Source organism: Haliaeetus leucocephalus, unplaced genomic scaffold (genome assembly GCF_000737465.1).
Source record: "Haliaeetus leucocephalus isolate CR32 unplaced genomic scaffold, Haliaeetus_leucocephalus-4.0 Scaffold229, whole genome shotgun sequence".
NCBI lineage: Eukaryota > Metazoa > Chordata > Aves > Accipitriformes > Accipitridae > Haliaeetus > Haliaeetus leucocephalus.
In genome coordinates this window covers 8,583,641-8,610,122 of record NW_010972665.1, presented here as the reverse complement: position 1 = coordinate 8,610,122, position 26,482 = coordinate 8,583,641, and the positions used below count along the sequence as shown (strand labels likewise).

Here is a 26,482-nt window from a genome sequence, read left to right as displayed (position 1 = left end):
AAAAAACAATCCCCCCCCCCCCCCCCCCCCCCCCCGAGTGATGCCTTACACTGTACTAGGAAGCTTCTTGAGAAGTCTATACAGTGTATTTGGCAATGTTTTCTGCTTATTTTATAGCCTAACTTGCAGCCTGAATATACTGTCAGCCTACATATGATACTTATATATTTTGTCTCTAAATAGAAGAGATGGGTTTTGTTTCTTTCCTTCTGCAGCAACATCCCCCGTGACAATAGCAGGATAGACGTAGCACTGCTTTGAAAGCAGTCATTTATCTGCTTGCTGCAGAGCAGCAGGAGGGAGGGGGAAGAAGCTAGTGGGTTTGATAGAGTACAATACAGTCAAAACAGCACAATACTGAGCACAGTTATATAAGAGCGCGCTTTCCAATAGTTCTCAGATGCATTAAGCTTTTCTCTTGTCACTGCCTAACCTCAGGCTAACTCAGATGGATGCCATTCATACAGTATTTAGCTTAGGGATCCCTATAGCAACCATCACCATAGTATCTACGGGCATCACAGGTCAGTAAGATAGCAGGCTGAGATGGATGGAGTCTTCTTTCTTTCTTTATCTGGTTAGCGTTAGTTTGGCTCTGGCATAATTTTTAAGATTACCTAAAAATATCACTCCAGTGGGAATGATTTATCAAAGCATGCACTGCAGACTCTGGCTGTAACACAAGGACCAGAAGGATAATATATTGTAATAAAACCAATGTAAGGGTATAGACTATTGTTTCCAGCAGGGGCTGAGAAGATACAGACAGCAATTGCACTTGAAATTACTACTAAAGTGATCGGAAACTCTAAGTAAATCTCCAAAGGGAGTACATTCTTGGACATTACACTGACAACAGCTGAATGTAACCAGTAGTTAGCGGAAGTTCGTAAGGACTGTTCAACTTTAGTCACCACAAGAACTGGGCTGCAGCTTTAGGACCACCCTCCTCATCGACATAACAGTATATGACAGACTAAGTATACTTCTGGATCTAAACTCTCTGTGGTAATGGACCCTACAACTACTTTGTCTGCCCTAGGCCTTTGGGGAATGCAGGTGAAATAGTTGAGTTCCTAAAATGACATTTCCCCATCTGACAGCTCTTCCTAGTCTTTGGGAAAGTAGGGCAGGAAAACTCAAAGTCCACGAAGTTTCCATTTACCTGATCTGAATCATTGACTGTAATCTTCAATCCCCTCAAGATTTCACCCTCTGGGGGATGCTCGTACATGGTCAGTTCAAACCTGTTCTGGGGACCATTTTCTCCATAGAAGGTTGGTGGATGGTTATTGAGGTCGACCACCCGTATAGTCACCGTGGCAAAAGCGTACACCGAGATGTCAGCTTCCTGACTGACTTCGGATGCCTGTAGCAGACAGGAGAGAGAGAAGAATGATGAGGGTATACTCTTTCCTCAGTTCCATGTTCAGGTATTGTTCTGCATGTACAAATCACCCTAACACACTAGCTTGTGTGAAGATTCACAGCTTTATATTTGTCTAGAAATCTCAGTCCATTTCACACTGAAGTTTATGATGATTAGAAGATTATGGTAATAAACCAGTCCCAATAAAGCCCCAGTGAAAAAACTCTCCTCCTCATTTTGTGAGCTTAGTAACTCACCCCAGGTGAAAACAGTTCTCTAAAGACAGATAATCTAATAGAGGCAAGATAATTGCTTGCCTAAAGTTTTGACAGAATAGAAAAGGAAGACAATCTTTAAATTTGCTGTGGTACCACATGTAGTTGATTTTCACATTGCTGCAAGGACTGCAGCCTTGAAAACTCCGTGAGAAAAACTGTACTTGCAGTATTCAGGCAAATATTTGAACAAGAAAAATGACACGCCTTTTTTTTTTTTTTTGAGATTTAGTTCCTGATTTACAATTCTGCTTTGCTGTCTAGACGAGCTTAATTTAGACTGGATATAGTTTGGAGAGACAAGCAAACCTAGCTGTCATTTTTCTGAACTGAAAGATCAAATCTCTCTGGGTTTCAACAATTCCAACATGCAGCCTGATTCACTGGATTGAACCTAAGACGTTTCTTCTGTCAGGACAGAAACTCCAGCTGGTGTTTTGGTAACAAAACAGCTCTCTCTAACATGCTTTTTTGCTCAAAGGGCTCAAAACCAAAGGCACCAGACTGCTAAATTTCTCTGAAGATGCTAGTCTGGTAAATGAAGTGCCTGTCACTACCTACGCTGGGTAATACAACACCCTTTTGGTTCCTCAGACAGATTTTGTAGCCTGCACGAGCTCTGGGGTCGCCACAGATATAACTAGGAGATCAGAAAAGCTTGCAAGAGCTTAACTAATCCTGTATCTGGGAAGCACTAGAAGACTGCAGCAAACCAGAGAGATTAGGGGAAGAAATGGTGCCAGAGTTTAACTCAGACAACGGGAACTCTATGATCTCCCATGTTCAGCAAGCTGCTTGAGCCCACTAGCAAGCAAGTGCCCTTGGAGATGCTACACTGGTTCTGGCAGTGTGCAAGGCATCAGAGCTGCCTTGAGACAATATTGTCCTTACCATGACAAACTCTTGTCTTTGTAATATGTTTTTGCTGAAGAAAACTGATATAGTCTTCACAATTTAACTCTACAGTTTTAAACTCTTGGTCTTTAGAAACCGCTTCAAATAATGCAGCCTGTCACACTGATACTAGCTCATCAAGGTGTTAGCATGAATTTGTATGTGGCTGATCAATGCTTCAGGAGTGGATACTGATATGACATTGCATGATCTACCCCAGTCCTATTACTAATCATAGATTTGACAGTTACCTATCTCATCACATAGAGATTGCAAGACATTAATTCCCAGTTTAGCAATAAAATCTGAAAACACAGAGAACAGTTATCTACATACTGTAAAGGACGTGGATTTCTCTAGACTCAGAGATAAAATTAGGACAAGATGACTTCACTTGAAAGAAGTAATTTGAGACACTAAATATCCCAAGCAACAAAAGCAGTTTGTTCTGTTTTATACTATCTGGCACTCTGCTCAAATATAGGAGGTAGTTTCTAAAACAAGTAGAGTCAGCTATAAATTGAGCTGTTTTAGAAAATCATGCCTACTCATGGCATTTAAGACCAATGGTCTTCAAGAGGCCACAGAACATACCTGAACTTTTAGTTCGTACACTTCTTTCTTGAGCTGATTTGGGCTTTTAATAACAGAAATGGCTCCAGTTGTGTTGCCGATTTCGAATGAACCTTCACTTCCTGCAATAAAACCAAGATGCTCTAGTTACATGCCACACTTCCTTTTTCTGAACAAGCATGAGCAATCAACCATACACTTCATCAAGCATATCTTTGTCCATATGCGGATCAGTATCTATTAGATCTGAAGCCAAATTTCAAAAATGAAGCATTGCTATGCCTGGGCACAGTGAGATGAAAACACAGATGAGGGCCAAAAGGGTTTCCTCCCCTAGGAATGGCTTAGTAGAGCTCTGCCCCTATGGGCAGCTGCCCTCACTTTCCTCTTCCTACCCTGGTCAGGTTCCCTTCAAGCCTCAGCAAGCAGACATGCAAATTGGGTATTCATTTCTATTATGCTGTCTTCTTTTTATGCTGGTTTAGACAAAAATAGACATTCCTCATTTTAATTAGCAAATGCATAATTAAGTCTCTGAGAAACAAGAACATTTCTCTGACTAATATCAGCTAAGGTGAGAAGCCTGACAATATGTCTGAAAAATGTAGTCACTCCTTCTGCAGAGAGCATCTCCGGAGAAGCATCTTCTGGCCTTAGAAATTCAGTTGTTAAAAAACTCTCAGCCTCTTGCAAGGCTGTCCTGAGCAAAGAGGGGTTTTGGAGGATCTGGGGTGAAACCCAGGCATTTTGCCCCGAGGCAGAGTCTGACACAGGCAGGACAGGGCTGCAGGCTGACTTTGCTACCGCCGACCTAACTCCCATTGATCTGAACAGAAGATCAGTTACAGGGCCGCAGACCCTTGAGACCTGGTCGATTTGTGCTGTAGCAAACGCCAGCTCGCAGAGAGGCAGCGGTGTCTCACCACAGTGTCTGCAGCCACCTCACCATCACGGCCAAAGCTCAGGGGCCCTGCCCTGCTCTGCCAGGGGGCTATGGGCACCCCTGGCTGCTAGCTCACGTACAGTATTGGCCACAGCCAACGCTTTGTGGCAGAGCCTACCATTGAAAGGAGAAGAGAGGAAAACCCTTACAAGGAAGGAGATCAAGCCTTCAGAAATAAAGGATGATGACCTGAAAGCCCAGTCATTTTTCTTTTTCTCTAACTCAATTCCAATGCTGACTTTTAAACCATTTGATAGAATCCCGTTTTGCTAATACCTGCAATAACCGCAACTTCATTAAAGTACACTAGACACAACATTGAACAGATATTGACTCATACAATGGTCAATTATTAAGATACATTGGCCTGGAAAGTACATCCTGACTGAGAAGAAGCTTAAGTCAATAGTGGTTTCAAGCCACCGTACTTCATGTTATTGTCTAGTTATCACAGGGAAATTGGTAACTCAGAGTATGTAGCTTTATGTGTGTTCCTTCATACAGCGTGTTCAGAGAACTGGAGTATTTTCTAAAATTATCCTACACTCCCTGGATAAAAAATGCTTATGAAGAATAAATAATTTCCCATTTGCTGTTAGTATTTTCTTGCCCTTTGACAACCTAGCCTGCAGGTACTGGAATAATGGCTTCTCATGACTAATGCCAGGGTTTGAAGTGCAGGGGCAGAAACCTATTGTAATCTTTTGTTCTCGATACATTTCTTCAACTTTCTATGCACTAAAAGCATATTCCCTTCCCCTCTTTTCCATTTCATGCTAAAAAAATCCTGTGTTAATGTGCATGAGGAAAGCCTGCTCTCCATTAAGTCGTATTTTGTGCTATTTGTCTGTCATCTCCTTCCATCTTCTATCTTTTCCACTCTTTCCTAATCACTTACCTTTTTTATCCCATAGCACCTTTTTGGTCCTCCTCTATTTTCTTTGGAAATCTAGTATCTTTCCTCATTAATCCTATTTCCCTTTGACATTTTCCCTGGTTCACCTGCCTTTGCTTATTCTCCTTACTCAATTTCTCCCTTGTCTAGTATATTTTCATCCCAATTACTTTGTTTTTACTCTTCATTCTCCACCTTTCTTTTTACCTTTTCTAATTTTCCATCTATTCTCTTCTGCAACCTTTTTTTTCTCAATGTTCCCACCTTCCTTTTACCCACTTCTATCTATTCCCTTGCATTGAGGAGAAGGAACCTCAGCATGGATCCCATGCCACATCAAGGCAAAACCTCAAATGCAACCGTCTCTGTCTTCTCTAGACCTTGCTATTTAGATCACATAACACAATGAAGAAATTACTGCATAGCTCTGCAAATACACCTCAGATTTCTCTTATGAAATTTTGGGATCTCTCACACCTGGGAGCTGGGGTTCCCAGTTGCCATGAGGTCTTGTTTTGGAGGAAGAGAGAACCAAACAAAACTAAATTTGTAGCTTGGGGTTTAGTTCAGCTAAGATGCTGACTTCGCCAGCTAATGAATCATCAATTCAGCTAAGTCTCACATTTATGCTATTGAAAGACATGCAACAGACTCAGAATAGCTGATGAAAAAGCATTAATCTTCTGATAACATTTACTTTCTTCCAGTGCAGTGTACAGCCAGTGTCTCTTCACTGGTAAATAAAATTTCTTCCAAGAAATCAGAGCTTTGACCGTTTAGCCACTTTAATCACAGTATTAATGAAAATATCCCTCTAAATACCATGTCTGGGTTTCCCAATGCATTCTCTTGCCTCCCAGATTAAATGATAGAGGTGCTCAGTAGCAGTGAATGCATCTCTGTTTACGCTTCGTGAAATGACAAGCAGGCTACTGATGCCTAACAAATCAGCAACATTAACAACTCCAAGCGTAGTTCTGTGAAGCAGATACTAAAACTCAGTGAATCGTATCTTGGCTGTTCTCTGGTAGACAGGGCCCTGGAGTTGTTTGAGGTACCTGACATTATTTCATGAGATTTTGTCTCAGCTTTATTAAACTCTAGCATATCCCATTCTAATTCAATGTCAGATCTAGTTTCGACTGCCCTTCAGATTTCAGACGAGACAGGTCTACTCACCGTTCACGATGCAGTAATGAATACTGTTAGGCTTTCCTCTGTCTCCGTCAAGAGCAACAACAGTAAGGACCTCAGAGCCCTGGGGAGAAATGGGAAATCACAGTCTGTGGGCTCAGATCAAAGAGTGGTGAAATTGCAACTGTGTATTAATAAACCGAACTTCTGTTAAGTCTTTCTGCAGTGAGGTGTAGGAGGGAGAGTGGGTAATTTTGCTTGTGCTCTATGGGGAACACAGCAAGGGCCATTGACTCCCACCCAGAAAAAAATCAGTGCTTGGCTTTGCAGAGCAGGAGCTGAATGCTACTCCTCGGACCAACTCTGTGTTGGTCCTCCATCGATAGTTTTACTTGTTCCCGCACTACCTCCACGCAAGTTGTTCCCGTTGCACCTCCACGCAAGGTGNGGACGCCCCTGCTGCTGCTCATTCCCTGCGGACCCCGCTGTGCCGCCTGCCCTCGCCAGCCTGCTGCCAGTGCCGTGCCGCTGCCTGCACCGACGGCAGAGCGATCTGCTGCCGTGCCTGGGCAACCTGCTGCCGTGCCTGGGCAACCTGCTGCCGTGCCTGGGCCTCCGCTGCCCCAGGGGGGCCAGGGCTTGGCACAGCCTCAGGGCATGCTGTGCGCCTGCCAAGGGACCGGTGCCGGTGCACCCAGTGCTCGGCCCCCTCCTCCTTTTTTCCAACTCAGCTTTGGGTGAGGACCGGCAGGAGCACTGCGCTGCTCCCCACATGGCAGTGACGGCGGCGTGGGTGTGAAATGGCTGCATACCCCACGTGGCCAAGGGTGCCTCTGCCGCAGGGGCAGAAGCCGTGGCCAGGGACGCCTACCTTGAGCCACAGACTTCGACAGAGGATTTGGAGTAACCAAACTGAGGCCCGAGGGTCAGTTTGGGTCAGTACCAAGACACCCTCTGGTAGCTGCTGCGTAGGCTCCCGGTGTTGCTGCATGCCCCGTGGCTACACGGTGTGCCGAGACACAGGCAGCTGCTGAGGAGTCATCAGTTCATTTTGGTCCTGCCTAATTAAGTTCAGACAGGCAGCAAAAGAAAGCAGAGATCACAAAGCAACTTGGCCCAGGGAACATTTAGGGCATGAAATTGTGATGAAAATTATGGTGATTTAACTGTCCTTAAACCTTCACTGTCTTTCTGTGCAAGTAACGTGGCCGTGGGCCATACGTATAGAACTTGTGTACTGGAGACCATTTGCTTGTGTGACTACTCCTATCAACTCAGAGGGATGATGACTGTCAGCATTAAAATGTGCACCCAAGTGGCAATGAGCTGTGCGATTTAGGCCTCTGAACTAGAGTGGTACTGTTTGGGGCTGCAAAAACAAAGAATGTTGAAGTAACTGTCAGTTAATCACAAATGGCAACAAGGAACGTTTTCATGACAACCCTTGAGTGAATTTTTCAAACAAGAGTGAGGTTCTGTAAGAGCAACTGGAAATACAGAACTGTATTTATTATCATTTATGCTGGAAGCTGCAATAAATTCTGCCTACTGGGCAAAACGCAGTGCAGTCCCTTTGAAGGTGACAGAGTACTTGTAAATCCTGACAACTCCACCAAGGAGAAAAGAAGCAAGTTTACAAAATTAACACCAAACGTGTAAGCAACACTAAAATCAGCTAGTGCGTCTCTCTCTGGGGAGTTCATTCTAATAGCAAAACCCACAGTGGGAAGGACGAATTCGTGCTTCCATCATTACAATATCATAATGGTGTAAGTTATGAGCTTAGGCTGGATGTAATTAACATTTATTGCCTCCCATTTCCATAGTAAACACTAACTCCTGCGTGCACCTGATAGTTATTTCAAGATCTATATGTAACTATGCAGAATAAATCAATATACATAATAGCATTCATTTCAAACATCTGCAAAGTACACAAGCATTACTTCTCCGCCCTGCCGAAATGTAACAGCCTAAGCACTGAATTGCAATATACAGTCATGCAAGGGCTGCATTGGAGTTCTGGACAGAAAGTAAAGACACAATCTTTCCTGAAAGTCAAGGGAAGATCAGGTGAACAGTGTGCAATCACACTGCCAAAGAGATCAATAGTCTAGGGTTGGGCAATGTCATGAGGAGATACCATTTCTTGTCCTACATATGAAGAAAATGTTAATTAAATCTTATGTATCGGGGGAAAGCGGATCTATACACAGTATCATGCCACTGTTTAGATATAGAGAAAATTCATTAGTCTGCAGCTTCAAGAATAATACGTGGCTGAAAGCATCACGGTGGATATAATAAAGTAATTTGCTAAGCTGTGTGCTCCCTTTTAAGTGAATCTGCCATTAGGCGTTTCTGAGGTGATGGCACAGCCAGAAGCTTGGTGTTACTCCTTGGACTCTGTGTGGGTCTGCGATACATACAAAGTGGTATATTCAGCAGCAGACACATGCTGACAGATGCAGTGTCCCCACGTGTACGTGGTGTAACGCCCCTGCTTGCTTGATAATCTGGTGGGTTTTAGGCCTGGAGGACTTCCTGGCCCATTCTGCCTATCTAGCCATCACTGAGCAGAAAGTACCCTGCATTTTGGGGATATCAGGATTGCTTCTCCCTAGGTGATGTCCCTGGGACAGCACAAAGAGTCTAGAGCATTTGGGCATAAATTCTCCCCACACCTTGCACAACCAGCTCTTGGTACCAGACTGTTCAGCTAGAAAATAAAAGCACCGTGAGACCACACAGCACACAAAGGCTTCTAGCGTGATGAGTTCAGGTGAGGTAACTGGCAACCCGCTTAAGCCTTCAGCCAAGTGCCTCTGCAGGTCTCAGCTACAGAAGAACTCTTAGTCACTGCCTGGGCTTAGACCAATGTAGATGGGCAGAATCCTTTCTGACTTGAACGACAGCAACAGGAAGCCTTGCATGGCAAATTTGCAATGGATGTAAATAAGAACAAGTCTGAGATTTGGTCAGCTCATTTCACCTAGGGGTCAAATCAGAGTTTAGGTCCCAGTTTCCAATAAAGCCTGTGCTAGAAACCATAGGGCTATCTTTACTGAGATATGAAAGGTTGCACTTGTTCTCCTACAGGTAAACCCCAGCACTTACTGCGAGTGTATCCTCATAGACATATCCATAGTAGGGAGTCCCGATGAACATGGGAGGAGTGTCTTGAACATCCTCCACATTGACAGTAACTGTTGTTGTGGCTGAAAACACTTTGTTGTCTCCCCTGAGCTTCCCACCACCATCCTAGAAGAGAAGTCATCATCAGATCCCTCTGCTAAAACATGTCTGCAAATCAGCTTATGGCATTGCATGCACCTCATGAGCCTTCAGAAGCACAGTCCCAGAAATCCCTTCTCTCTCTCAACGCACAGATTAATCTCTGCTGCCCTATTCCCTTCTCTTTTCCATTTGTCCTGCTCCCTCTCGGATTAGGAAGACAGCTTGCAGTGTCTCAGAAGTAATTTCTTATCTTAAAAGTGGTTGCGCCAATATACGTAGTCATACATGACCTTTTATCAACAACACGGGGGACAGGGAATTCAGGTTTTTTTCAGGGAAAAAAGAATGCTTGAAACTGATGCAAAAATTTAGCGACTAAGGTCTACAGCTTTTCATCCCACACATAGTCTTGTCAAAAACACAAGACAATGCACAGTAGCAAGGTAGCACATTTCTAGGGGGAAATTAAACAGTGCACATGATCGAAATCTCCTAGGGACTCTTACGTGATAAAGTGAAAGCACGGAGGAGCTGTGCAGCCAAGAACTGTTAGATAGCCACAGTGTATAAACAGTCTCTGGGGACTTGTCTACAATCAACTCTGTGCTACTGATACAGCAGAGCCAATCAGAAAGATGACTCGCAATTTTAGAAGCTTTTAACACCCTCAGAGCACCGGCTGGAGGTCAGTAGTCATGCTGGTGTATAAGAGTGTGAATTGTTCAGCACGTCTGCTGTACCAATTCTAAAAATTCCATTTTTTGGAAAAGATATGCTCATCTTTTTCCTCCTTACTGCCCCAAAGGCAGCATTTAAGCCAAATTTGTTACTTCTCCTCAAATGAACCCCGGCTAAATAAATACATAAAAAGATCCGTACGTTTTTCATAAAACATGAGAAACTCAAAGTCCCCATAAGTAACAGCAAAATCATCCCCTTTCCACCCATGCGAGTCTGTGTGACAGGTCCCCACAGGATCCTGAGCGACTTTACTTCAGAATCCATAAACTTTTAATGCCTAATGAATCCCCAGCCGTGCCACAGGCGCAGCACTGCTGAGAATGACGGTGGCAAGAAGGGATGTGCAGCAATATTTGCAGGATTTGAATAAGCTCCTGCCACAAGGCAGCAGAGAACCGAAAGAACGAAACGTGCACAGATATTTCCAGAAAAGAAGTCGGTCACTTGTGCTGCACCGGGTCCAGCTGTGCCCTGTGCCGTACTGTGCCTAACGACTGCAACCCGCACCGCCTGCCTGCCCGGGCTTTGCCCTTGTTGCGGTGGAGCCATGCCCTGGGCAGCACGAGGGAGCCCTGAGCACCTGCACCGGCCCAAGGGCTGATGCTTCTGGAAGCTGGGGCTGCAAACGCCAGCCCTTCCCTTCTAGGGGACTCTCAAAATGCACAGGTGACTTTCTGCCGTGGGGCTCGCTATCCTGGCACTGGGGCCCGAGCAAAAGTGGGAAACCCACTCCCCAATGCCTCCAGATGTTGTTCAGCAGCAGACACCAGTCACCTTTCCTCCCCCACTTTTCCGTGTTACCCCCCACACCTCCAGTTTTTACAGAGGGAGTGACTCTGCCGCCTCAATGTTATGCTTCATGTTTCAGCACTCCTTTAAGTCACACTTGTATTTGAACTGATCGGTCCTACCCAAATGCAACCCCCCACCTCCTCTAGTTTCAGATAAAAGCTTTATACTTTGGCTACGACGATGACAAAATGTGTTCTTGATTTCTCATAGTCCAGGGTGACCCCTGTTTTGATGCGCAGGACACCACTGTGCCGGTCTATTGTAAACTTATTAGCATGGATGTTCTAGAAGAAAAGAAAAGAAGAAACAGCGAGAGATCACAGGTATGGAAATAAAATTGCCTTAGGGATTAATCTTTTATTTCATCTGCTAAGGGAAAAGACTAGAATAATGATACAGTTTGGGTGAATAATGTATTTGATGAATTTCACCTCTGTGTGTTCATGAACAATTCATGAACCAACCACGAGTCTCTCATTATTCAGAATAAATCAGTTACCTGCAATGTAGATTTTTTTTATCTTTGAGTATTTCATTGTGAAATCTTTGGTTAACACAGTTCATTGCATGGAAGGAGGTAGGGAGGCTTAGCAGAAAAAAAGATGAGGGCAAAAGGAAGAAAAAAGAAGGTGTTATCCCTCAGTGTTTCAAAGTTCTACTGGCTTAAAAAAAAGCAGGAAGTTTGCATGCATAGATTGTTGTCAACAGAGTGGTGTTTTGGTGATTTTTGTGATATACAAATAATAGCTAAAAGACATCTGATTTCCAAAAAGGGCTAAAAATGTCTCCCTCCATTCTTCTGGACTGGAGGGACCTATAAACACACTTCCATTTGGGCATCCATATACAATGGCCACTGTCGGATAATCTTGGCCTTTTCACTAGACATCACCACCTGACTACATCAGACTTTCGGAGAGGTTTTTTTCTGTGCAACTTGAGAATTCCCAGAGACTGTGCCAAAAGACATGGCAACATTTTTTCAACAAATACACAGATTTTTGCCACACAGATATATCAACTAGACATAGAAGTCTGAAATTGCTGTTCCTTGGCTTCACAGGCTACCAGCTTAGTGGAAAAACCCTGTGCAAAATTGCATCCTGCACATACTATATTTTAAAAGGATCATAATTCATGAAATCAAAACTAAATTCCGACAAGGCACTCAAGGTGTTCTTTCAGAGTATGCCCAAACTCTTAACAGGATTAGCTTTAGTGCTGTGTAAATACCTTCCAACTTGTTTCCATATCCATATTTGTATCCAAAGTAAATATTGCAACAAATTGGCTTTGGTTTTTGTTTTTTTTTCTGTTGCCTCTTGAATAAGGGGAACTGCAACTAATCTGGACAAAGCTGCTTGTGGGAAGAAGGAATCTGAAGGATATAATGCAAAAAGTTGCCATTTTGGCATGCAGAAGGTCTGTAATACAGAAATTCAGCTTTAAATACGGAGCTCTTTCTGTTCTTCACCAGCGGGAAATAACTGAAAGGCTGGTTTCAAGCAGGAACAGCTTTGTCAGTGAGAAGACTTAGTACCTCATATTTCACACCATGATCCAGGTCTCAGTTATGTACCAGCCTGCTACACCAAAGTGCACATTCAGGTTTCCAGCGCATTTTGCTTTCTAAAGAAATCTATTTCATGCTTTAGAAATCCCATATGCATACAAGATTACAAGTTAGATTTGCTCTCCCTGTCACTCCAAAGAAGAGGCTAATAAGAGCCCTGCCACGAGGAGTCCTGCTGGCAAACATAGGAGTGACAGTGGCAACTCCATCTCCTCCTCCTGCCTGCTGGAGTGCACTTGGCTGCTTGCAACTTGACAATATCCATTTTGTCAATGCTTGTTTTCTTGTGCATGGTACGAAATTGGTCCTATAGACACTAGTAGCAGGCTCACTCCTCAAAATCTTTTTTTAACCTGATTTCTGAGATCTCAGTAAATGAAAGATGATTTTTGAAGGTACGGGTAATACTTTACCTGCAAGAAGTAGGTGATACTTCCTCCAGAACCTGTATCTTTGTCCACTGCCTCAGTCTTAAAGATACTGCTGCCAGAGGGAGCGTTCTGTGACCAGAAAGAGTTACCAGTCACACAAAGTGGAAAACCAGGTGAGTTAGAAGAAATGAAAAATGAGCATGCAAGGAGGCAGAAAAAGAGAATGATAGTAGAAAGAATATAAATGCACCGAGGGAACCAAAGAGCAAAATAAAAGAGGGAAGAGATTAAAAATGAAGGAAACTGGAGAAGAACAAGAAGGAAAAAAACACTTTTTGGAATAAAAATGACAGAAAATCTCAGCTAAGACAGAGCGCGTCCTATTCCCGCTGAAGTCAATTCTAAAAACTCCCGATGACTCGCATCTTGGAGCTTACCCACAAAATAGCACACCTTAACTACCTACAGACTTATTCCCTAAGTTTGCAGTGAATATTAAATATCTACCCAAACCCTAAAACAAAAGAATGGAAGTTAGTCCTGCACATCCTGTTATTTTACTGAAAACATACTAGCTTCTCTTTACATCCTTTTGAAATATACTTCCAGTATGCAAAGGAAATTCACCAACCTCTGGGACTTGGACTATGTAAGGTGTATTGATAAACTCCGGGCTCTCATCATTAGCATCCGTTACAAGGATCCTGACTTTTTCAGAAACCTGGAGTAGAATATGAAGAATATATTATGACTCAAGCTGATTTTCAACATGTACCTGTTCGTTTGCCAACTAAGGTGCAGTTAAAGGCAATGAAAAATTATGTTATAATGGAATATCTTTGCACTACCAAAACTGAGCACATAAAAGAAAATACAGAAAATCCCATAATACAGAAGCATTTGCTCTGTGAGGAACACCTAGATATCTCCAAACTAAACAAGGAGTCTCAGAGTACTTTATAAATTACAGATTTGGGCTGATTTTCAAAAGTCTTTCTTCTTCTTTATGGCATTCAAGATACCATGATGTATTTTATGAGAATATATAAGCTGGTACCTGACAGCCAAGAGCATTCATTAATGCCGCATTTGATATCATGATACTAGGTTAACAGCATGCATAATTTGGATGTACAAATACATGCTACCAATATGTAACAATCCATCTTGAACAAATTGTGTGTTCTCTTTCTAAAAATACAGAAGCAAACATATTTGACCAATGAAACCTCCTGGCTGTTTGCAAGTGGACATGTGGATGTGATCCTATTATTTCCTATTTACAGAGGTTGCCAAGGCAGTTGTGCCTGTAGGAGGCTGGGACCTCCCAAATTTTTGTTGTAGTAATCTCTATTAATTTGTTTGAGATGAGGAAGAGCTCTAGAGTTATCCAGTCTTGTGCATAGTAAGAGGGTCCCACTTTTGTGGCATCTCTAGTGATGAAGCCCATGTCCTCTTATTGGCAGAGTAATATCCTGGCTGTGACAGCATCTGTCCGTAAACTGAAAATGCCAAGGGAATTTGTAGAACTAGGACTGGATGCTTGTGCAATGCCTCAGATAAGTCCTTAATGATTAGATGTGATCAAAGCTTTATTCAGCAGCAGATGAGAAAACCCCCACCACCTTAGCCTAAGCAAATCTTCTTAACATCATGCTAGAGAAACATTGTGGGGGTGGAGAGACAGTCAGCTCTTGGGTGTCCAACACTAGTTCCTATAATGTCATGTATTTCTCCAAAAAGCCTCCAGATCTTTCTTAGGTATGAATCCTACTGAGCTGACAGTGAAACTTCATAGGAAGCTGCTGTAATTCTGCAGGCCACTAAGCCAGTCTTTCAGCTCACACTACATTGTAATTATTCTCAAATAACTGAGCAAAGAGCTGGAGTGAGACTTGAGTTACTGGGACTTCAGTGGCTCTTGAAACAGGAGGTGAGATTCTAATGAGGTTATGTTTTCTGATAAAATGAGATAGTCCCTGTAAGGTAGTTTAATAGGAGGAGGTACGTGGGGACAGACAGTTTGACAAGCTACGTGACAATTGAATACTTACTGTACTCAGGCCGTCTGAAATACTGACAATAACTTCAATCTCATCTTCCTTCTGTAAACCAAGAAAATTCATTTTTTAGAGATATGGTGTTTGCCTTGATTGGAAAAGGGACTGCAGATTTAAACGTGTCTCAGCAGGCAGATGAAAGTAACAACTAATACCACAAAGCAACCAGAGCAGAGGCTAGGAAGCCCCCTCAGAGTCTCCAGCTGTGGGGCTCCTTGGAGTTTCTGTGGCTACTGTCAAGAGATGGTTGGTCTGGGAATCCCTGTTGTCCTGTAAAGTGTTACTGAAAATCAGTCATCTTTTTCAAGAAACATTCCCTGAAAAGGCACAATTGGTTCACAATTCTTCTGTTTCAGTATACAGTATTTTGAAGGGTTTTATAAGTACTGCGCACCCTTCCCTGCGAAGGAGACATGAAGGGTTCAATGCCTGTGTTCCCAGAGTAAGGATGCCTTCAGGCTACTATTGCTGGGAACATCTTCAACCCACATGGTTACATGGGCTAAAGAGCTATGATATAACTAAAGAAGTGTCCTGGAACATTGCTTACACAAATCTCTACTTCCTCCTAATGACAGGAGCGTCCCCTGTCTGAGGATTTGAGGACTGTAACTGCCCCTTCGCTCTTGAATGGGGTGTGTGTAGGGGAAGATAGGAATAAAGAGTAAACTTCTCTTTTGGCAAAAGCTGGACAGACAGCTGCTGAAAAATTTTATAGCAGTGTCAGTGGCACAAGTCAACTGGAAAACAATGTGATGGGTGAAGTATGATGTCTCAGAATTGCAATTACACATTTCAGGGGCAAATAAGTTGATATTGTCGTGCAAAGCCACAGATCAAATTAAACTGAAGGAAATTCCATGAACACACAGAGTGGTGCCATTTCACTGTACCTCTCTGTCAAGCTCCTCAATCAACGTAACATTTCCAAGGTTCTTGTCAACAGAAAAGTAGCGTCTTGATCCAGCTTCATAGGCCAGGCCGTACGACACGGGATCTCCTTCTGGATCAGTTCCATTCAGAGTGTACACATGGGTACCTGAAAAATTGGCATTCAACAACATTTCCCTGTGGTTACTTCAATCAGTGATTATTTCACCGGTCTGTTCCTTAGGAACTTAGCTACCCTGCAGCAGGCAAAGCTTTTGTGAATCAAACCCACTTACTGGGAAATGTGGATAAGCAGACAGTTCAATAGTCCTGATTGCCACTTTTTAGCCTACTTGTTAAACCGAGTTTGCCAGTCCTGGTTTCTCTCATTTCAGGCCCTTTCCTGTGCAACTGCACCTAGATTGACACCGTTCACGTCATAGTGTTCACAGAGATGACAAGCTCTTGACTAACTTTCAGCCCAGGCGAGTCAGAAGCGATGCTGTTGTATGACGGGGTGACAATCTCAGCAGTACAAAAGGCCCTCGCACACCTCTGCTCTGTGGGAACAACAAAACTGCAAACTAGCAGGCAGAGGATCTGGCAACCAAAGGCAGAGCTCCCACAGGACTGGACCCAGGCTCTGAAGCTCATGAGATGCGGGGACATTTGCAGACTTTTCCACTTTTGGAACTAATAGATGCAAGTCATCTTTCCCACTTCACTCCCCCTCATTAGCTCCCTCTCGTTAAATTCTCTACTTGACACACCCACTCATGCTTATACCAATGAATAAATTCTCCAACTGATCAACGTATTTCTTTCACAAGCTGGGGAAAGAGAGATTGTTATTTCTATTTTTAAGCATTGGAGAAGTTGGTGCCAGTTTTTCCAGTAAACTGACTTTGTTTATCAGAAGCGATACTTCCTGGGGGAGTTACAACACCCACGTTTTCAAAACAAGGTGATGGTTTATCAGTGTTATTTTTTTAACTTACATGTCGGTCATTCTACTGTGCATTAATATCTTAATCCAAATAACTTCAAGCACTTACAAATATCAGTTAACTGAGCCTGAAATATAAAAGACTGCTGTTGCTTCCTTCCAATCCACTGTGCCTTGTGTAAGTTACCCGAGATATTCAAGTTGCAGAGGTTTGGAACATAAACTCTGCTTTACATCTAACAAAGTTCTTTGCACTGGAAATACTGTAGCCAAGCGACTCACTTGTTAGTAGGGAGTTTTGCTTGTGCATGGATACAAAGATATGATGGAAGGATCCCTGCTAAGAAAGTTAGCATAAAGTGAAGGAAGAGCACTGTTAAAGGGAACTCAGAAGACTCCAGTTTTAAACTCCTGTGGCCCTGAGATTGAGAGCTTTTTAATTCTTTACTCAAAAGTTGTAATCTTTTTCTCATATCCTCTCTGCAGTGGCAATGCAGTTTTTAACACTGACCAGATCCATAAGCTTCTGTTTAACTCCAGAGCTTTGGTTGAGGTCACAGCACTGACAGGTCAGCTTCTCGAAAGTTTCCTCACTTCTGCAATGCAACCTTTCACTCCTCATGCAAAATTTGAAGCAAACAGGTTAGTGGGCTTAATGGACATGCAACTTCCAGGCATCAGCAGTGATATTCAGAAAACATGGCTGTCTTCTTTGCATAGCAAGAGATTATGCCAAACCATGTGGGATCTGTGCTCACTTATGAGTAAACTCTCTTATGATAATTACCAGGGCAATATTTGGGCAACTTTGTACAGAAAAATGTTCACATTGCAAAAACCAATGGGCCCACAGGAGCACGAACAACAGACCCTGTTATGAGCTGGCTCAGCCAGCCAGCAAGTAGTCAAGATTTACAAAACAGGTTCACAAAACTACAAAACACTTTCCACATTTTTCTTGGACTTTTCCACAAAACAGAGTAGAAAATAACAACACATCTGTAACTGAGATCCCCCCAAATTATTAGGGAAAGACAACGAGCAGTATGATGAGACGCTTCTCTGATTGAACAACTGAACTGCATAAGTACAATGAAATGCAAGGAGAGGAATAAACTGGGGCCGATATAAAATAGTGTCCTGAAAGGACACCTGCCTCCTGATATAGCTGTCTACATAAGACCCCGAAATTTCAAGACTGTTGAAGACTCTGCAGCACCAGCACTGACTGCATTTATTCTTGTTTTTCAAAAGCTTTGTCTTAATATCACAGCTGGGGCCAAATGGAGAATTCAGGTGTCAGTTGTCAGCACTTCACCAACATCATTATGAATACAGTGCTTTTCTTCAGCCTTCTTCGGTCATTAGAAGTTTTTACTTCTTAGTTGCTTTTCTGCCCTTCTTCACTTTTCCTGTCCCTTCCACTTGATGTACCGCTGGCTGTCCTGCCTGTACCTAGCTCATGCCCATGTCTGCAGCAGTCGCTGAGCAGCGCTGCCTGTGCAGTGGAAGAACGGGACGGACACCACAACCCACGTCTGGGGTCTCCCGGAGCCTGCAGGCGACAACCCGGCACAAGGTCTAGTGCTGTGACTGGGGCTGCCCTGAACTACCAACGCTGGTACTACCCGAACTGCAAACCACTCCTCTGGGATCGCAGGGCATGTGCTAGGGAAGAATACACTGTGAAAGCTTAGGTGAATATATTTGAACTTGGGCTTGTTCTTCCAATCTCACAATTTTCTCTCCTACCTTTTCTAGGAATTTTCTTATAAGGAAAACAGGATTTTTTTTGCTGCTAAATGTGAGAAGAAACATTGTTATTGGTACAGACTGAGACTACTGAGGTTTCTGAGCAAGTAATGAAGGACGTCATTGATCTTTACACTGGACTGTTTGCTTCCTAGCTAAAGCTGATACTTCATTTTTCATGATACAGGACACTTGTGTGCCTTTGAAATTGGATTGTGGATCAAAATTCCTTTTCTAGTTCATTATAATTCCTAATTTTTTCTGAATTGTAATTTCACTGCACAGTACTTTCCATATCATTAACACCCCTGGGAACACTTCTCAGCACAGTGTTAATGCCAATTAAAAATCTCCTCTCAGTGTGCTTCCTCCACTTGCTGAAAAGGAAATAAATTAAAAAACCAGCTAAGATCTTATCAGTGAGTACCAAGTAAACAGCCTCTCCCTGTCAGAAAGACAAGAGAACAGAAGAGTCTTTACCCAGGGATATGGCAAATGCCATGGAAGAGCCCCAGTCAGAAGAGCTGGATGCTCCGAGTACCTAGGGGATGGCACAGCAGGCTGGGACGGGCAAGTCCCGGGGACACGCACGCTGCTGTCTGCCACAGCTCCGTCCCAGGAGCCGTGCCAGGCTTTCGCTGTGTTAAAAGTCATTTCCTCTTCGCTCCTGCCACTGAGGCTGAATGGCTGTCCCATGATGCCATTGCTCCATTTTACTTCATTTCTGACTTAAATTTATTCACGGCCAGCCTCTGTGCATTTTGCCCTCTCGCTGAAGACACGCTCTCCCTCTCTACTGCGTGACACCCGGCAATCAAATGCTCCCTGCCAAGTTAAACAAGCCAAGCACGTTTTGGACTCGTGCTCGGTCCCCCTGTTGTCCTTTGCCACCACAGCTGACATCTGTTCACAAGATGCTGAGCGGGACACCCACGGCCATGCTCCCAGGACAGGACACCTCTCTTCCCAATGTCACAGCAAATACCATCCCGCCCAGGGTTACGCGCCTGCTCTCCACCTGTCTCAGCCAAAGGCCCGTTCCCCCACCAGGAAAGGTGACGGACAGTTCACGCAAAGCCTACAGGCAGCCGGTTTACACTCCAAGCTCACGCCAAGCAAAGGGGAGCTCAGGCTCCTGGAGGCCGTGGACCACACGCCGAGACTACCTCAAAACCGGCTCCTTTCCCGTTCGCTCCCAGCTCAGCTACCGCTCCTTCCCGAGCACTCCCAGGCGACTCCGGCTCCCTCCCCGCACCCTGGCAGGCTGCGCTGGCTGACAAAGCGGAGGCACGGCCAGGATCGGCAGCCCAAAAGCCACGGCTGCCACAGCAGCAGCCGAAACGGGCCCCGCAGCTGCAAGCCCCCACGGCGGGGACAAGGGGGCACGGCGGCGAGCGCCCAGCACGGGCCCCAAAACACCACCCCACAGACAGCAGCTATGCGTCCCTGCGGCACCCACAGCAACCAACTCCAAGGAGAAGCCGCCTGAGAGCAATCTTCTGCTGTATCTGCAGTTTCTGTTAGAAGAACAAAAACAAAAGCCAAGGGTGTACGTAACACCTGCGAGTCCGCAGTGCACCTCTGAGCAGTGCTCTGCTTTGCAGGGGGGCTCCGTTTTGTGCGGTGTTAGCTCTGCCGCGGTGATGCGGAAGGCAGGCTGTGTTTAACAGTTTTGTGCTGGTAGCTCCTAGCTTTCCAAGGGGGGAGGTTTTAGTTTCTGCAAAAAGTTGAATATTTTTGCACCTTCAAAAACTTAGGCTTTTTGGAGTCATCCAAACGTGAGGTCTTGGTGGGTCTCTGCATTTCAAGACACAGCTTGGGCTAAATTGTCCTCGTCTCTGTCCTTTCTAGTCAGAAAGGAATTATCATTTAAAAAAGAAGCGTGTTTAGTCTTTCACTCTGATATTTTTTGTGACAAGGAGGGCTGGAAATAAACTGTGGGCAGAAAAAAATTCCTTGTGGGTTCAGCTACTATGTCTGATGAAATACAGAATCACACACAGAGAGATGGCCGAGTGCCGGGGTGGGATCGCTGGGCGTTGAAGGAAGGACCAGGAAACACATTGGCAGGGACTCTCACCAGTTTGGGGAGCATCAGTTGGATCAGGGTGACAGAAACAGGGAAGGAGTGATGGGTACCAGAGGGGACAAGAGGGCTCTCCCCAGCCAGCTGTGAATGATGGGAAGAAATGTGACCTGGAGCGCGTGGGAACAACAGGGGAAGCTTTAAGGATGGAGGGACCTGGAGTGGTCAGTCAGCCAGTGGTAGGGACCTGGCAGCTGTAGCTTGGATCAAAGAATTGCCACTGCAAACTGGCTTTTAATGGGGTGGAGTGCATACTTGGGGGCATGGGGACAAACAGAAAGGAAAAACGCAAGGATGAGAGGCGTGCAAAGATCTCCAGAGCACCGACGATGCTTGGGCTTTGAGAGAGTAATGAACTTAGGCCTTCTGAGTATGGGCTTCAATCCCTTGCTCTGCAGCTGTTCTCAGTCCCACCGTGTCCCCACTATGAGGGCTTACAGGGATTAATGAGGTAAGATGAAACAAACAACCTGAAATAGCATCCCACACATGCCTTAAGACCTTGATTAGGAGCACACGTACATTTCGTATGTACACAAGCAACTCTTTGCAAAGAGCTAATCACCCACCTGGCCTGCCAAACAGCCACACAAACTGCAACTGTTATTTCAGTTCATAACTTTCCTCATTCTTCTTAAATCTGGCACTGGAGGGGGCTGCTGCTCTGGCCCTTCTTACCTAAAGGGGTCTCTGCAGCAATAAATGGGATCTGGGAATCTGCAGACTGTCAAGCTTTCACACAGCAATAGTATTTGCTGGTTTTATGATAACTTATGTTGCAATATATATAACTTGGTAGATCACAACTATCTGTACGTAAGCAAAATTGCACAGGGGAAATGAAGGTCAAGTTAAGGATGATATGAGCACGATAATGTGATTTTCTTGAATTTGGTGCATTCATGCAGCTGCGGCACTGCAGTTTCTCTTTCTACAGTCACATAGAGAATCCATTGCCTCCCTTCAGTGCTCAAAAATGTTGCATGTCCCTTGCCTATGGATGCCTGGGAATATAACTAACACACACCACTTTGCCAACTGCTTGTAATCTCAGCAGGGCCAAAGGCTGTAAAATTCCTGGAGGTTTATTAAAGCTGCTGTCCACGGCGTTCCTCAGATCAGACACTGGCTGCTGCCAAGAAAAGCATCCTGTCTATGACTCCAAATTTTATGTAAGCACAGGGAAAACCTAAGGGCTACCTGCCCATTTTGCAGCACCTATGCCTGAGTGAAGCCATCCAGAATCAAACATATGGAAGTTTTAATTCCTCTGTTTTGTCACTGATGATCCTGCTCAAACTGAAAGACGACTGCTGCACTGTGGATGCTTGGGACTGCACATGGACATGGGAGACCAGATTCCTTCTCCTTCTTCTGGAGGAGATCAGGGCAGAGGGATGAAGAGTAATAACCTCTTCTGCAGTGCAAGACCTGCCACTGGGGCCACAGAAAAGGGCCAGCCTGGTAGTCATTTAGCGTGGGCAGCGTGAGCCCTCACTGAGCTCTGGCATGAAGCTCTGACTGTGGGCTGATGTGAACACTGGTCCTCCCACCCTGCACAAAGCTGAATGCACACCCAGCACTGCAGCACCGAAGCACCAACGTCATTCGTGCCCCCCGAGGGGAGTCCTCCCCGAGGAGTGGCTGTGCTGATGTGGGCAGTGGGTAGCAGCAGCAGTTCGCATTGAGTAAACCCCAAGCAGCCACGTCCCAAGGGAACTTCCGAAAGTGGTTTCAGAAGAGAGGACCCTGCAGTACTCACAGCTTTTAGTCAAAGTGCTCTGGGAATTAGCCCAAAGAAGCACTGGCAGCTGTGTGGCAAAGCTATCACATTTAGACTTCTCAAAAGTAAGGTTTTATCTCTCTTTCTCAAGGGTTTCTCTAGGCCCTTTGCAAAAGCCTAAACTCAACACTTCCTAACCTGTCACCTCAGATAAATGCTTTTGGTGGCACCTTTGGAGCTTAAGCCAGAAGCTGCTTCACTCTTGTCTTTTAAAGCACATTTATACAGCAAATTAGAAGTACATGCCAGCCAATGTAAACCCATTCTGGATGAAGCCAGCAGGCATGAGGCACAGCAGCACTGAAGACAGAGCAGCTTGAGCTTTATCACTGCTGCAACCAAAGCATAAACTCTCCAGGGACCTCTATGTAGTCTGGTTGCTAGTGTTACGAAAGCACATGCAAAAGCCCATCACATATTTGTCATTATTCTTACTCAGGCTAGTTACAAGAACGCTAACACGGGGTCTGATCCCTCACACTGCTGGTTTGCTGTCGAGGCACGCATACTCTCCTTTTTTGCCTGCCTGGAGCCCCAGATCAGATGCACTGGGACCCAGCCCTGAAAAATTACTGCTGTACTTTGCTGCTGCAGGGAGTGCTGTCATCTGAGAGACCGTGTGGTGCTGCGGTCCTGATAGGAAGGACATTTTTGACTGTGTTGCGGCTCTGTGCCATCTTTAGTTCCCCATGCCCACGCAGGTGGCTGGAGGCTCCCAGCAGTGGCAGGGAGAGGCTGATGCTCGGTAAATGTCTGTGAGCTGGCACCACACCAGGGGATGGGAGTTGTGCTGCTTGCGGTTTGACTGGTGGAGTTGGCAAACACCACCCCAGGCAAACTGAGCTGGGGTCCTGTTTTGTGGCTATCTGGCATTACAAGCCTTATCTGCACCATTAGACAAGTGATTCCACTGGCTAACCTTACTCCAGTAATCAGCAGAGCCATGTGGATCGCCAAGGCTGAGCAAGTGTGGTTTCCACGTGAATCTGGGCAGAAGTACAGCAAAACCTGCAGCTCCTTGGTCTGCCTCTGGCTTTTGCAGGTGCCACTACATTACTGCAAGTCTGCCACTACATTACTGCAAGTCTGCCACTACATTGGCCTTCAGCTGAGGTTTTCACATAAGCTTGACCAAGCTTATAGGAAATCCCTGGTGCATCATAAGCAAGCTCTTTTTAAGTTCATCGGCTAGATACGTCACTTCTACGCTATGTGCCACCTTCTCCCCCTCCTCTTCTCTGGCTGAGCAGGCAAAGGAGAAGTCACTGCTTCCCAGTCACCCCTCTCCCCACCCTCTAGCAGGCCCGGTGTGGATCTTGGCTGGCATTAACACCATTGGGCCATGAATGGAGACTTTGAGCAAACCCCAGGCAGCTGCTTTCCAAAGCAGTGGCTGACCCTGCTCATGTTTAGGAAGGCAAAGGTGGCAGCGTCAGCCTTCCAGGGGAGGCTGTGCCCTCTGGATCCTTCCCTCATCCTTGCCTCCCCCAGCTGCCTAAGCCCTGGGAGGGGAGGGTTTGGGGAGCACCCCTCTGCGCAGCCATGAGCCTCTCCTCTTTGCACGAGGCAGCTAATAAGTGCTGGTGCTCTGGCACCCAAGCTGCAATAGCTAAATACTGCTCTGATTTAGCCTGTAAAAGCTACAGACAAACAGGAGCAAATCCTAAACAAAACCTCAGCGCAATGTTTGAAGAAAAGGTGGTGTTCATCACTGTAATATACTTTACATAACATTTTTTAAATGTTAGGAAATTATTCTCCCCCCGTGAAAAATACTGATTGTAAATCACCTTTTTGTTCTTATTTAATTTTTCTTAATGCAAATACAGTTAAAAGAAGCATAAATAGACACACCTTAAAATGATGAAAGCTGAAAAATGTATCAATTTTTGAATTTTCAATAAACCAAAACTAAACCTTTTTAAAAAACATCAGTTATTTAGACAAAGCAATTTTCACTCCAAGTAGAAACATTTTCTACCATTTGTACCGTAAACATGAAAAATGCGATAACTGTTTAAAGAAAATCATGCCTCTGTTACTTTTCAATGTACAGCTTGCTTTTACCAGGACTGTTAAAATTACCAGCAGCTAGACTTCTCATAAGCATTTACAGAATTGGTAAGAAGTCCCTTACCACCATGAATTTATTTCTGATCCCAAAAGTCTGTGCTCTGATGCTGTGAATAGATTGGTGGACCAAGGAAAGGGGAGCTAAAATTCATGTTTTAAATTACAGCTACAATTCAAACATGTCATTTTAAATTGAGGCCAATTAAAAGCTTGAGAGAAAAACATGCAAGACCACAGTATATAACAGCAACCTACAACAAAATGTATGTTGTTAATCAAAAGAGCAAGCAGCTCCAGTTTCACAATTTAAACATGTTAATTTTAATACTGACCAACAGGTGTGTCCTCCGAAAGGCTGAGGAGTGCCATGTTCCCGTTTGTGCTTCTGGCTCCATTATCAAAGAAATAGGGGGCATAATTTGCCTGAACTGCAATTAAAACAAAACAGAAGCCACAGAAAAGCATTTTGTAGGTGGCAGTTATTTGGCTTTGTTACCTGACTCCAGTAAACATGAGCTGTTTTGGGAATACTATGAGTGCGTAACATACCCAGTTGCTGCAATGGACTTTCAGAACTATATCTGGATCTATATGTCTGTACAGGTATTTTTAATAAAATTACCTCTAAGTGACACTGTGCCAGTATTCACACAGCAGCAGAGAAAGAGGGTATATGGAAAAAACCCCAAACCAACAGAAACAAAGCAAGTAGCAGGATCTCTCTAAAAAATCTCAATCAGTTCCAGACAGCTTCATTGCAAAATTAACCTTTTCAGCTTGCAATGACTGTACTCCCCTATTCTACACATGCATATCTGAAACTTTCCCAGTGTCTCGGTACCTTACCCAGTATTCTAAGCACATTCTGTTTTAAAACTATTCCTACTGCATGAGCAACTAGCCATAATTAAATAGTTACTTACTTGCTGCCAGACAACAGCAAACAAAGTTAAAAAAAAACAAGAAACAACAAATTAGTTGTCATTCTACCGACTGACTGTTAGAGATTCAAAATAGCCCATCTGAAACAAAACTCCAAATATATAAACACAGAGGGTAACATTTGCACAGGGATCAGTTGCCAAGGAAAATATTTCAGGAGAACGTTACCACATCAGTAAGGATTACTACAGGATTTAAGGTTATGCTTGTATCCTCCTGTATTTTTACTTAACAAAGTGATTATTGTACTCACCCAGGCAAACGTGCACCAAACTGAGAAATAAGGAGGGGGTGGAATGCCTTACATGCTTCATCCCACTGAAGAAAGGGTCAATTTCTTCTCTGTTTCAAGGGCTTGTTGGTTTTTTTTCTCTCTGAAAGGTCCAGGAAAGTGTCCTTCAGACTGATGTAGTGGAGAAATGTGCAAGAGGCAGTAACAGATGCTAAGATGTTAAGCGGATGACACGTCTTAATTTCTGAAGAATTTAAAGAAGCTCCTTCCTACCACCTAATTAGACCAATTACTTTGCAGGGAGCTGTGGGACTAATTTCTGAGACAAGATTTGGAGGAATCAGTGTAACTGTCATAGGTTCTGCTGTTAGTACTGTATTTGTGCTGCCCAAACACACAAGTCAGAGAGAAGGTGAAGTAGAAAGTTGTTTTTTTTCTGAACTCTCTTTAATTCTATGAGCCAGTCCTCTATTTTTGAGAGCTATAAGAGGTTTCTCTTCATTTTAGCTTTAGCAATCTTGAGAAACTACAAAGGAAGAAAATCTAACGTGAGCAACAAACAGTAGATGTGGTCGTTACAGTTTTAAAGGAAACAATCACATTTATGACAGCGAAAAGTACACAAAATTGCATATTAAAAATGCAGAAGTCAAAATGTTCTTTTCATGAGCTGGCCTGATTGTTTAATTCTTAAACTGCATGAATTTCTGAAAGCATCTTTTACGTTCAGCAGATAATTTCTAACCAACATACTAAAAAGTGTGTTTAACCACCAACACATGGAAAAAAGTTAACAAAGTAGCTTTTTTTCATTGCTTGTTTTGGTTTTCTGCACATGAAAGGTGTTTGCACTAATTTAAAATATACGACATCCAATAAATTATAGAAAATCAGCCACTCTGGGAAGTTTTTCACAGTCAAAGCTTTTGGCTGCTTAAAAG

General features: G+C 44.1%; 1 protein-coding gene across 1 annotated transcript in view; it reads right to left on the bottom strand.

Moving 5' to 3' along the window:
* CDHR1 (cadherin-related family member 1) overlaps positions 1-25,734 on the bottom strand; it is a 47,614-nt gene extending 21,880 nt beyond the window's left edge. Inside the window, exons 1-11 of the mRNA XM_010567851.1 lie at positions 25,563-25,734; positions 24,700-24,795; positions 15,751-15,896; positions 14,852-14,902; positions 13,429-13,518; positions 12,840-12,926; positions 11,021-11,137; positions 9,201-9,344; positions 6,129-6,207; positions 3,133-3,233; positions 1,166-1,369 (exon numbers count right to left, since the gene is read on the bottom strand). Of these exons, the coding sequence (XP_010566153.1) occupies positions 1,166-1,369; positions 3,133-3,233; positions 6,129-6,207; positions 9,201-9,344; positions 11,021-11,137; positions 12,840-12,926; positions 13,429-13,518; positions 14,852-14,902; positions 15,751-15,896; positions 24,700-24,795; positions 25,563-25,623 (1,176 nt within the window). The 5' untranslated portion in view covers positions 25,624-25,734. The remainder of the gene's footprint in view (positions 1-1,165; positions 1,370-3,132; positions 3,234-6,128; positions 6,208-9,200; positions 9,345-11,020; positions 11,138-12,839; positions 12,927-13,428; positions 13,519-14,851; positions 14,903-15,750; positions 15,897-24,699; positions 24,796-25,562) is intronic.
* Between the last annotated feature and the right edge of the window lie 748 nt (positions 25,735-26,482).